Source organism: Oncorhynchus nerka, linkage group LG12 (assembly GCF_034236695.1).
Source record: "Oncorhynchus nerka isolate Pitt River linkage group LG12, Oner_Uvic_2.0, whole genome shotgun sequence".
NCBI classification, from domain to species: Eukaryota; Metazoa; Chordata; class Actinopteri; order Salmoniformes; family Salmonidae; genus Oncorhynchus; species Oncorhynchus nerka.
In genome coordinates, this window is record NC_088407.1 from 1225048 (window position 1) to 1237869 (window position 12822).

At 44.2% G+C, this 12822-nt stretch overlaps 1 protein-coding gene across 2 annotated transcripts in view; it reads left to right on the plus strand.

Moving 5' to 3' along the window:
• The window catches only part of LOC115126598 (disks large homolog 4-like), a 294248-nt gene that overhangs the window by 140242 nt on the left and 141184 nt on the right, over positions 1-12822 (plus strand). For both annotated transcript variants that reach the window (XM_065025116.1, XM_065025117.1), the window contains exon 4: positions 187-312. In XM_065025116.1, the coding sequence (XP_064881188.1) occupies positions 187-312 (126 nt within the window). The remainder of the gene's footprint in view (positions 1-186; positions 313-12822) is intronic.

The window sequence follows — 12822 nt, forward strand, 5'->3', positions numbered from 1 at the left end:
TCATACTCTCTCTCTCTCTCCTCTCTCCCCTCTCTCATCACCCTCTCCTCTCTCTCTCTCTCTCTCCCCTCTCTCATTGCCCTCTCTTCTTTTTCTCTCTCTCATCCTCTCTCTCTCTCTCTTATCCTCTCTCTATCTTCTCTCTCCCTTCTCTCATCGCCCTCTCTTCTCTATCTCTCTCTGTAGAAGTATCGTTACCAGGATGAGGAGACTCCGTCTCTGGACCACAGCCCTGCCCACATGACCTCTAGACGCAGCGGAGAGTTCAACCAATCACAGCTGGACGGATACACACACCTTGCACCCATCACGGTACACACACACACACACGTTACACACACACGGTACAGACACACCCACCCTGATATGTGTGTGTCTCTGTAATGTGAGTTATAACAGTGAGTTAGCACCCCAGTGTGTTGGTAAACATTAACTACGGCTGTGTGTGTTTCAGAACCATGGACAGCTACCAGACAAACAGACCTATATGTGTATGAGAATAAGGGTGGGGGAGGAGGTTGGCTGTGTGTGTATTACCCTGAGGTAGTAAGCACCTCCATCTGCTGAGAGAGAGAGGTAGAGCGAGAGAGAGAGGTAGAGAGAGAGAGAGAGAGAGGTAGAGAGGGAGAGAGAGGTAGAGAGAGAGAGAGAGAGAGAGAGGTAGAGAGGGAGAGAGAGGTAGAGAGGGAGAGAGAGAGAGAGGTAGAGAGAGAGAGAGGTAGAGAGGGAGAGAGAGAGAGAGGTAGAGAGAGAGAGAGAGGGGGGGGTAGAGAGAGAGGTAGAGAGAGAGCGAGATAGAGAGGTAGAGAGGGAGAGGTAGAGAGAGAAAGGTAGAGAGAAGTAGAGAGAGAGAGAGAGAGAGAGAGAGAGGTAGAGAGAGAGAGAGAGGTAGAGAGAGAGAGGTAGAGAGAGAGGTAGAGAGAGAGAGGTAGAGAGAGAGAAAGCAAGGTAGAGAGAGAGTGTTTGAGAGAGAGGTAGAGAGAGAGAGAGAGAGAGAGAGAGAGAGAGAGAGAGAGAGAGAGGTAGAGAGAGAGAGGTAGAGAGAGAGAGGTAGAGAGAGAGAAAGCAAGGTAGAGAGAGAGCGTTTGAGAGAGAGGTAGAGAGAGAGAGAGAGAGAGAGAGAGAGGTAGAGAGAGAGAGGTAGAGAGAGAGAGGTAAGAGAGAGAGAGAGAGGAGAGGAGAGAGAGAGAGAGAGAGAGAGAGAGAGAGAGGGGTAGAGAGAGAGAGAGGTAGAGAGAGAGAGAGAGAGAGAGAGAGAGAGAGAGAGAGAGAGAGAGAGAGAGAGAGAAGAATGTGTCTCTTCTAGGAATCTCATGTGTTAATGAATACAGATACACACATAGATACAGATACACACAAACATGAATTAATCTTTTAGCTGAACTATTACCATAGCAACCATGAGGATGTCGGTGACCAGGCAACAGTGCTACCCAGTGAGGGTTTCTGGGAGAGAAGGAAAGAGGGAGGAAAATAAGAGAGAGGTGAATGATGGGGAGAAACAAAATGGTGACATGTAAAGATGAAGTGGCTGCTTCCCACTGAGTGTACGTATGAGCTGTGTGTGTGTGCGTGCGTGCGTGCGTGCGTGCGTGCGTGCGTGCGTGCGTGCGTGCGTGCGTGCGTGCGCGTGCGTGCGCGCGCGCCCAGCAAACCAAAATTGGTTCTGTGAAAGTTACAAGAACATCCGTTAGGTCATAAAACAAAAACCGTTCAGTCGTGGTGAGGATTATATGATTTTTTGTATAAAACATTTGCCTGAACGTTCCTAGAACACATGTAATCTGTTCTTTAATGGTTCCCAGAACGTCTCATTAGGTTGTGGGAACAGTCTGGTGGGTACATCACAAAATATGTTCCCAAAACACAAAAGCTGACCAATTGTGACGATAATTCTACAAGGTTTATTTTAGGATGCAAAAAACATTCAGTTTATGTTACAAGAGCGTCCTTAGAACACCTTTAATCTGTTCTATAAAGGTTCCCAGAACACATTTAATCTGTTCTATAAAGGTTCCCAGAACACCTTTAATCTGTTCTATAAAGATTCCCAGAACACACCTTTAATCTGTTCTATAAAGGTTCCCAGAACACCTTTAATCTGTACTATAAAGGTTCCCAGAACACACCTTTAATCTGTTCTATAAAGGTTCCCAGAACACACCTTTAATCTGTTCTATAAAGGTTCCCAGAACACATTTAATCTGTTCTATAAAGGTTCCCAGAACACCTTTAATCTGTTCTATAAAGATTCCCAGAACACACCTTTAATCTGTTCTATAAAGGTTCCCAGAACACCTTTAATCTGTACTATAAAGGTTCCCAGAACACACCTTTAATCTGTTCTATAAAGGTTCCCAGAACACACCTTTAATCTGTTCTATAAAGGTTCCCAGAACACCTTTAATCTGTTCTATAAAGGTTCCCAGAACACCTTTAATCTGTACTATAAAGGTTCCCAGAACACACCTTTAATCTGTTCTATAAAGGTTCCCAGAACACACCTTTAATCTGTTCTATAAAGGTTCCCAGAACACCTTTAATCTGTTCTATAAAGGTTCCCAGAACACCTTTAATCTGTACTATAAAGGTTCCCAGAACACATTTAATCTGTACTATAAAGGTTCCCAGAACACCTTTAATCTGTTCTATAAAGGTTCCCAGAACACCTTTAATCTGTACTATAAAGGTTCCCAGAACACCTTTAATCTGTTCTATAAAGGTTCCCAGAACACACCTTTAATCTGTTCTATAAAGGTTCCCAGAACACACCTTTAATCTGTCCTATAAAGGTTCCCAGAACACCTTTAATCTGTCCTATAAAGGTTCCCAGAACACACCTTTAATCTGTTCTATAAAGGTTCCCAGAACACACCTTTAATCTGTCCTATAAAGGTTCCCAGAACACCTTTAATCTGTTCTATAAAGGTTCCCAGAACACCTTTAATCTGTTCTATAAAGGTTCCCAGAACACCTTTAATCTGTTCTATAAAGGTTCCCAGAACACACCTTTAATCTGTTCTATAAAGGTTCCCAGAACACACCTTTAATCTGTTCTATAAAGGTTCCCAGAACACACCTTTAATCTGTCCTATAAAGGTTCCCAGAACACCTTTAATCTGTCCTATAAAGGTTCCCAGAACACACCTTTAATCTGTTCTATAAAGGTTCCCAGAACACACCTTTAATCTGTCCTATAAAGGTTCCCAGAACACCTTTAATCTGTTCTATAAAGGTTCCCAGAACACCTTTAATCTGTTCTATAAAGGTTCCCAGAACACCTTTAATCTGTTCTATAAAGGTTCCCAGAACACACCTTTAATATGTTCTATAAAGGTTCCCAGAACACACCTTTAATCTGTTCTATAAAGGTTCCCAGAACACATTTAATCTGGTCTATAAAGGTTCCCAGAACACCTTTAATCTGTTCTATAAAGATTCCCAGAACACCTTTAATCTGTCCTATAAAGGTTCCCAGAATGTTTCATTAGGTTGAACCCGGTCTCAGGCTTGGATAACCCTGGAGGCCCCTTCGGTCTCCACACAGTAAAGCTGCTGGTAGTTGTTATACACCCTTTATGTAGACTTCTAGAGCTGAAATGAGATGTTCTGGTCCCTCGTGGTCAGTTCAGAATGAGAATTATGTCTGTTTTTCTCTATGTGTTTTGTCATGTTGAATATTATATGTGTTAGATGTATGCAGGTCTCATATTTAGGTTTAAAAATATATATATATATAAAAAATGTAATTCGGTTGTTGGAACACTGTGGGTACATTAATATGTTGAAAAATCTGTTGTGTGTATTTGTAATGTTTTCAAAATGATATATTTGCCTTCATTTTGCTGGACCCCAAGAGGACAGGAGGATACCTAGCCAGTTGTACAACTGGATGCATTCAAAGAGTAGCAGCAGCAGCTAACGGAGATAAATACTGTAGGTTCCCCAAACACAAAAATGTTCTTGAAATGTTCTCAGGACCTCCAAGACAAAGTTAGATGTTTAATATGTGAACATCAATGGAATATTTTGTTAATCATAAACTGAACTTCGTTAAAAACGTACTTATTTCATTCTTACATTATTAAGAGAATGTCACGTGGAACCTAACATAAATATTGTACCCACACTGTTCCCACAACCTAATTAAAAGTTATGGGAACCATTAAACAACCACATTTGGTTTGCTGGGAAGACATTAATGGTACGTTGTGTTATTACCTGGAAACCTAATGAGAACGTTTGTGGAATGTTCTGAGGTGGTTGATACAGATGATGCACAACATTGTAGTGAACGTTAGGGGAACATTCCAAGGGTATTTCATTTGAAAAAGTTTTGAACGTTCTGGAAATGTTCCAGGTTTGCTGGGTGTGTTGTAGTGAACTGGAGTAATTATTTTGAGAAAATTCAATTAAAGCTGCAACGTATTCCCCAAGGCTCTTTCTCTCTTTATATGTATCACTCTTTCTTTCTCGTTTTCTCTCTCTCTCTCTCTCTCTCTCTCTCTCTCTCTCTCTCTCTCTCTTTCTCTTTATCTCTCTCTCATTATTTCTCTCTCTCTTTCTCTTTATCTCTCTGTCTATTTATTCATCCATCTCTCTCTCTCTCTACTATAGAATACTATATAAAATGAGTGCTGTAGTGTGTCATGTGGTAGTGCAGAGGTTGGTAGGGAGGTTAACACTGAGTGTGTTAGTGCAGAGGTTAACACTGAGTGTGTTAGTGCAGATGTTAACACTGAATGTGTTAGTGCAGAGGTTGGTAGAGGTTAACACTGAGTGTGTTAGTGCAGAGGTTGGTAGAGAGGTTAACACTGGGTGTGTTAGTGCAGAGGTTAACACTGAGTGTGTTAGTGCAGAGGTTAACACTGAGTGTGTTAGTGCAGGGGTTAACACTGAGTGTGTTAGTGCAGCGGTTGGTAGAGAGGCTAACACTGAGTGTGTTGGTAGAGAGGTTAACACTGAGTGTGTTAGTGCAGAGGTTGGTAGAGAGGGTAACACTGAGTGTGTTGGTAGAGAGGTTAACACTGAGTGTGTTAGTGCAGAGGTTGGTAGAGAGGTTAACACTGAGTGTGTTAGTGCAGAGGTTAACACTGAGTGTGTTAGTGCAGCGGTTGGTAGAGAGGCTAACACTGAGTGTGTTGGTAGAGAGGTTAACACTGAGTGTGTTAGTGCAGAGGTTGGTAGAGAGGGTAACACTGAGTGTGTTGGTAGAGAGGTTAACACTGAGTGTGTTAGTGCAGCGGTTGGTAGAGAGGCTAACACTGAGTGTGTTGGTAGAGAGGTTAACACTGAGTGTGTTAGTGCAGAGGTTGGTAGAGAGGGTAACACTGAGTGTGTTGGTAGAGAGGTTAACACTGAGTGTGTTAGTGCAGAGGTTGGTAGAGAGGTTAACACTGAGTGTGTTAGTGCAGAGGTTAACACTGAGTGTGTTAGTGCAGGGGTTAACACTGAGTGTGTTAGTGCAGAGGTTGGTAGGGAGGCTAACACTGAGTGTGTTGGTAGAGAGGTTGACACTGAGTGTGTTAGTGCAGAGGTTGGTAGAGAGGTTAACACTGAGTGTGTAGGTACAGAGGTTAACACTGAGTGTGTTAGTGCAGAGGTTAACACTGAGTGTGTTAGTGCAGAGGTTAACACTGAGTGTGTTAGTGCAGAGGTTGGTACAGAGGTTAACACTGAGTGTGTTAGTGCAGAGGTAACACTGAGTGTGTTAGTGCAGAGGTTAACACTGAGTGTGTTGGTGCCGAGGCTAACACTGAGTGTGTTGGCGCAGAGGTTAACACTGAGTTTGTTGGTACAGAAGTTAACACTGCGTGTGTTAGTGCAGAGGTTAACACTGAGTGTGTTAGTGCAGAGGTTAACCCTGAGTGTGTTAGTGCAGAGGTTAACACTGAGTGTGTTAGTGCAGAGGTTGGTAGAGAGGTAAACGCTGAGTGTGTTAGTGCAGAGGTTAACACTGAGTGTGTTAGTGCAGAGGTTGGTAAAGAGGTTAACACTGAATGTGTTAGTGCAGAGGTTAACACTGAGTGTGTTAGTGCAGAGGTTGGTAGAGAGGTTAACACTGAGTGTGTTAGTGCAGTGGCTGGTACAAAGGTTAACACTGAGTGTGTTAGTACAGAGGTTGGTACAGAGGTTAACACTGAGTGTGTTAGTGCAGAGGTTAACACTGAGTGTGTTAGTGCAGAGGTTGGCAGAGAGGTTAACACTGAGTGTGTTAGTGCAGAGGTTAACACTGAGTGTGTTAGTGCAGAGGTTGGTAGAGAGGTTAACACTGAGTGTGTTAGTGCAGAGGTTAACACTGAGTGTGTTAGTGCAGAGGTTAACACTGAGTGTGTTAGTGCAGAGGTTAACACTGAGTCTGTTAGTGCATAGGTTGGTAGAGAGGTTAACACTGAGTGTGTTAGTGCAGAGGTTAACACTGAGTGTGTTAGTGCAGAGGTTAACACTGAGTGTGTTAGTGCAGAGGTTAACACTGAGTGTGTTAGCGCAGAGGTTAACACTGAGTGTGTTAGCGCAGAGGATAACACTGAGTGTGTTAGTGCAGAGGTTAACACCGAGTGTGTTAGTGCAGAGGTTAACACTGAGTGTGTTAGTACAGGGGTTAACACTGAGTATGTTAGTGCAGAGGTTTGTAGAGAGGCTAACACTGAGTTTGTTGGTACAGAAGTTAACACTGCGTGTGTTAGTGCAGAGGTTAACACTGAGTGTGTTAGTGCAGAGGTTAACACTGAGTATGTTAGTGCAGAGGTTAACACTGAGTGTGTTAGTGCAGAGGTTAACACTGAGGGTGTTATTGCAGAGGTTAACACTGAGTGTGTTAGTGCAGAGGTTGGTAGAGAGGTAAACGCTGAGTGTGTTAGTGCAGAGGTTAACACTGAGTGTGTTAGTGCAGAGGTTGGTACAGAGGTTAACACTGAGTGTGCTAGTGCAGAGGTTGGCAGAGGGGTTAACACTGAGTGTGTTAGTGCAGAGTTTAACACTGAGTGTGTTGGTACTGAGGTTAACACTGAGTGTGTTAGTGCAGAGGTTGGTAGAGAGGTAAACGCTGAGTGTGTTAGTGCAGAGGTTAACACTGAGTGTGTTAGTGCAGTGGCTGGTACAAAGGTTAACACTGGGTGTGTTAGTACAGAGGTTAACACTGAGTGTGTTAGTGCAGAGGTTGGTAGAGAGGTTAACACTGAGTGTGTTGAGTGTGTTCGCGCAGAGGTTAACACTGAGTGTGTTAGTGCAGAGGTTAACACTGAGTGTGTTAGTACAGGGGTTAACACTGAGTATGTTAGTGCAGAGGTTTGTAGAGAGGCTAACACTGAGTTTGTTGGTACAGAAGTTAACACTGCGTGTGTTAGTGCAGAGGTTAACACTGAGTGTGTTAGTGCAGAGGTTAACACTGAGTATGTTAGTGCAGAGGTTAACACTGAGTGTGTTAGTGCAGAGGTTAACACTGAGGGTGTTATTGCAGAGGTTAACACTGAGTGTGTTAGTGCAGAGGTTGGTAGAGAAGTTAACACTGAGTGTGTTAGTGCAGAGGTTAACACTGAGTGTGTTAGTGCAGAGGTTGGTAGAGAGGTAAATGCTGAGTGTGTTAGTGCAGAGGTTAACACTGAGTGTGTTAGCGCAGAGGTTAACACTGAGTGTGTTAGCGCAGAGGTTAACACTGAGTGTGTTAGTGCAGAGGTTGGTGGAGAGGTTAACACTGAGTGTGTTTGTGCAGAGGTTAACACCGAGTGTGTTAGTGCAGAGGTTAACACCGAGTGTGTTAGTGCAGAGGTTAACACCGAGTGTGTTAGTGCAGAGGTTAACACTGAGTGTGTTAGTACAGGGGTTAACACTGAGTATGTTAGTGCAGAGGTTTGTAGAGAGGCTAACACTGAGTTTGTTGGTACAGAAGTTAACACTGCGTGTGTTAGTGCAGAGGTTAACACTGAGTATGTTAGTGCAGAGGTTAACACTGAGTGTGTTAGTGCAGAGGTTAACACTGAGGGTGTTATTGCAGAGGTTAACACTGAGTGTGTTAGTGCAGAGGTTGGTAGAGAGGTAAACGCTGAGTGTGTTAGTGCAGAGGTTAACACTGAGTGTGTTAGTGCAGAGGTTGGTACAGAGGTTAACACTGAGTGTGTTAGTGCAGAGGTTGGCAGAGGGGTTAACACTGAGTGTGTTAGTGCATAGGTTGGTAGAGAGGTTAACACTGAGTGTGTTAGCGCAGAGGTTAACACTGAGTGTGTTAGCGCAGAGGTTAACACTGAGTGTGTTAGCGCAGAGGTTAACACTGAGTGTGTTAGCGCAGAGGTTAACACTGAGTGTGTTAGCGCAGAGGTTAACACTGGGTGTGTTAGCGCAGAGGTTAACACTGATTGTGTTAGTGCAGAGGTTGGTAGAGAGGTTAACACTGAGTGTGTTGGTGCAGAGGTTAACACTGAGTGTGTTAGTACAGGGGTTAACACTGAGTATGTTAGTGCAGAGGTTTGTAGAGAGGCTAACACTGAGTTTGTTGGTACAGAAGTTAACACTGCGTGTGTTAGTGCAGAGGTTACCACTGAGTATGTTAGTGCAGAGGTTAACACTGAGTGTGTTAGTGCAGAGGTTAACACTGAGGGTGTTATTGCAGAGGTTAACACTGAGTGTGTTGGTGCAGAGGTTGGTAGAGAAGTTAACACTGAGGGTGTTATTGCAGAGGTTAACACTGAGTGTGTTAGTGCAGAGGTTGGTAGAGAGGTAAACGCTGAGTGTGTTAGTGCAGAGGTTAACACTGAGTGTGTTAGTGCAGTGGCTGGTACAAAGGTTAACACTGGGTGTGTTAGTACAGAGGTTAACACTGAGTGTGTTAGTGCAGAGGTTGGTAGAGAGGTTAACACTGAGTGTGTTGAGTGTGTTCGCGCAGAGGATAACACTGAGTGTGTTAGTGCAGAGGTTAACACTGAGTGTGTTAGTGCAGAGGTTAACACTGAGTGTGTTAGTACAGGGGTTAACACTGAGTATGTTAGTGCAGAGGTTAACACTGAGTGTGTTAGTACAGGGGTTAACACTGAGTATGTTAGTGCAGAGGTTTGTAGAGAGGCTAACACTGAGTTTGTTGGTACAGAAGTTAACACTGCGTGTGTTAGTGCAGAGGTTAACACTGAGTGTGTTAGCGCAGAGGTTAACACTGAGTGTGTTAGCGCAGAGGTTAACACTGAGTGTGTTAGTGCAGAGGTTGGTGGAGAGGTTAACACTGAGTGTGTTTGTGCAGAGGATAACACTGAGTGTGTTAGTGCAGAGGTTAACACCGAGTGTGTTAGTGCAGAGGTTAACACCGAGTGTGTTAGTGCAGAGGTTAACACTGAGTGTGTTAGTACAGGGGTTACCACTGAGTATGTTAGTGCAGAGGTTTGTAGAGAGGCTAACACTGTGTTTGTTGGTACAGAAGTTAACACTGCGTGTGTTAGTGCAGAGGTTAACACTGAGTGTGTTAGTGCAGAGGTTACCACTGAGTATGTTAGTGCAGAGGTTAACACTGAGTGTGTTAGTGCAGAGGTTAACACTGAGGGTGTTATTGCAGAGGTTAACACTGAGTGTGTTGGTGCAGAGGTTGGTAGAGAAGTTAACACTGAGTGTGTTAGTGCAGAGGTTAACACTGAGTGTGTTAGTGCAGAGGTTGGTAGAGAGGTAAACGCTGAGTGTGTTAGTGCAGAGGTTAACACTGAGTGTGTTAGTGCAGTGGCTGGTACAAAGGTTAACACTGGGTGTGTTAGTACAGAGGTTAACACTGAGTGTGTTAGTGCAGAGGTTGGTAGAGAGGTTAACACTGAGTGTGTTGAGTGTGTTCGCGCAGAGGATAACACTGAGTGTGTTAGTGCAGAGGTTAACACTGAGTGTGTTAGTGCAGAGGTTAACACTGAGTGTGTTAGTACAGGGGTTAACACTGAGTATGTTAGTGCAGAGGTTTGTAGAGAGGCTAACACTGAGTTTGTTGGTACAGAAGTTAACACTGCGTGTGTTAGTGCAGAGGTTAACACTGAGTATGTTAGTGCAGAGGTTAACACTGAGTGTGTTAGTGCAGAGGTTAACACTGAGGGTGGTATTGCAGAGGTTAACACTGAGTGTGTTAGTGCAGAGGTTGGTAGAGAAGTTAACACTGAGTGTGTTAGTGCAGAGGTTAACACTGAGTGTGTTAGTGCAGAGGTTGGTAGAGAGGTAAATGCTGAGTGTGTTAGTGCAGAGGTTAACACTGAGCGTGTTAGTGCAGAGGTTGGTACAGAGGTTAACACTGAGTGTGTTAGTGCAGAGGTTGGCAGAGAGGTTAACACTGAGTGTGTTAGTGCAGAGGTTAACACTGAGTGTGTTAGTGCAGAGGTTGGCAGAGAGGTTAACACTGAGTGTGTTAGTGCAGAGGTTGGTAGAGAGGTTAACTCTGAGTGTGTTAGGGCAGAGGTTAACACTGAGTGTGTTAGTGCAGAGGTTAACACTGAGTGTGTTAGTGCAGAGGTTAACACTGAGTGTGTTAGTGCAGAGGTTAACACTGAGTGTGTTAGTGCAGAGGTTAACACTGAGTGTGTTAGTGCAGAGGTTAACACTGAGGGTGTTATTGCAGAGGTTAACACTGAGTGTGTTGGTGCAGAGGTTGGTAGAGAAGTTAACACTGAGTGTGTTAGTGCAGAGGTTAACACTGAGTGTGTTAGTGCAGAGGTTGGTAGAGAGGTAAACGCTGAGTGTGTTAGTGCAGAGGTTAACACTGAGTGTGTTAGTGCAGTGGCTGGTACAAAGGTTAACACTGGGTGTGTTAGTACAGAGGTTAACACTGAGTGTGTTAGTGCAGAGGTTGGTAGAGAGGTTAACACTGAGTGTGTTGAGTGTGTTCGCGCAGAGGATAACACTGAGTGTGTTAGTGCAGAGGTTAACACTGAGTGTGTTAGTGCAGAGGTTAACACTGAGTGTGTTAGTACAGGGGTTAACACTGAGTATGTTAGTGCAGAGGTTTGTAGAGAGGCTAACACTGAGTGTGTTGAGTGTGTTCGCGCAGAGGATAACACTGAGTGTGTTAGTGCAGAGGTTAACACTGAGTGTGTTAGTGCAGAGGTTGGTACAGAGGTTAACACTGAGTGTGTTAGTGCAGAGGTTGGCAGAGAGGTTAACACTGAGTGTGTTAGTGCAGAGGTTAACACTGAGTGTGTTAGTGCAGAGGTTGGCAGAGAGGTTAACACTGAGTGTGTTAGTGCAGAGGTTGGTAGAGAGGTTAACTCTGAGTGTGTTAGGGCAGAGGTTAACACTGAGTGTGTTAGTGCAGAGGTTAACACTGAGTGTGTTAGTGCAGAGGTTAACACTGAGTGTGTTAGTGCAGAGGTTAACACTGAGTGTGTTAGTGCAGAGGTTAACACTGAGTGTGTTAGTGCAGAGGTTAACACTGAGGGTGTTATTGCAGAGGTTAACACTGAGTGTGTTGGTGCAGAGGTTGGTAGAGAGTTAACACTGAGTGTGTTAGTGCAGAGGTTAACACTGAGTGTGTTAGTGCAGAGGTTGGTAGAGAGGTAAACGCTGAGTGTGCAGAGTTTAACACTGGGTGTGTTGGTGCAGAGGTTAACACTGAGTGTGTTAGTGCAGTGGCTGAGTGTGTTAGTGCAGAGGTTAACACTGGGTGTGTTAGTGCAGAGGTTAACACTGAGTGTGTTAGTGCAGAGGTTGGTAGAGAGGTTAACACTGAGTGTGTTAGTGTGTTCGAGTGTGTTAGTGCAGAGGATAACACTGAGTGTGTTAGTGCAGAGGTTAACACTGAGTGTGTTAGTGCAGAGGTTAACACTGAGTGTGTTAGTACAGAGGTTAACACTGAGTATGTTAGTGCAGAGGTTTGTAGAGAGGCTAACACTGAGTGTGTGTAACACTGAGTGTGTGCAGAGGTTAACACTGAGTGTGTTAGCGCAGAGGATAACACTGAGTGTGTTAGTGCAGAGGTTAACACTGAGTGTGTTAGTGCAGAGGTTAACACTGAGTGTGTTAGTACAGGGGTTAACACTGAGTGTGTTAGTGCAGAGGTTTGTAGAGAGGTTAACACTGAGTTTGTTGGTGCAGAGGTTAACACTGAGTGTGTTAGTGCAGAGGTTAACACTGAGTATGTTAGTGCAGAGGTTAACACTGAGTTGTTAAGAGGTTAACACTGAGTGTGTTAGTGCAGAGGTTATTGCAGAGGTTAACACTGAGTGTGTTAGTGCAGAGGTTAACACTGAGTGTGTTAGTGCAGAGGTTAACACTGAGTGTGTTAGTGCAGAGGTTAAAACTGAGTGTGTTAGTGCAGAGGTTAACACTGAGTGTGTTAGTGCAGAGGTTAACACTGAGTGTGTTAGTGCAGAGGTTGGCAGAGAGGTTAAACTGAGTGTGTTAGTGCAGAGGTTAACACTGAGTGTGTTAGTGCAGAGGTTGGTAGAGAGGTTAACACTGAGTGTGTTAGTGCAGAGGTTGGTAGAGAGGTTAACTCTGAGTGTGTTAGGGCAGAGGTTAACACTGAGTGTGTTTAGTTGCAGAGGTTAACACTGAGTGTGTTAGTGCAGAGGTTTAAGGTTAACTGAGTGTGTTAGTGCAGAGGTTAACACTGAGTGTGTTAGTGCAGAGGTTAACACTGAGTGTGTTAGCGCAGAGGTTGGTAAAGAGGTTAACACTGAGTGTGTTAGTGCAGAGGTTAACACTGAGTGTGTTAGTGCAGAGGTTAACACTGAGTGTGTTAGCGCAGAGGTTGGTAAAGAGGTTAACACTGAGTGTGTTAGCGCAGAGGTTGGTAAAGAGGTTAACACTGCGTGTGTTAGTGCAGAGGTTAACACTGAGTGTGTTAGTGCAGAGGTTGGCAGAGGGGTTAACACT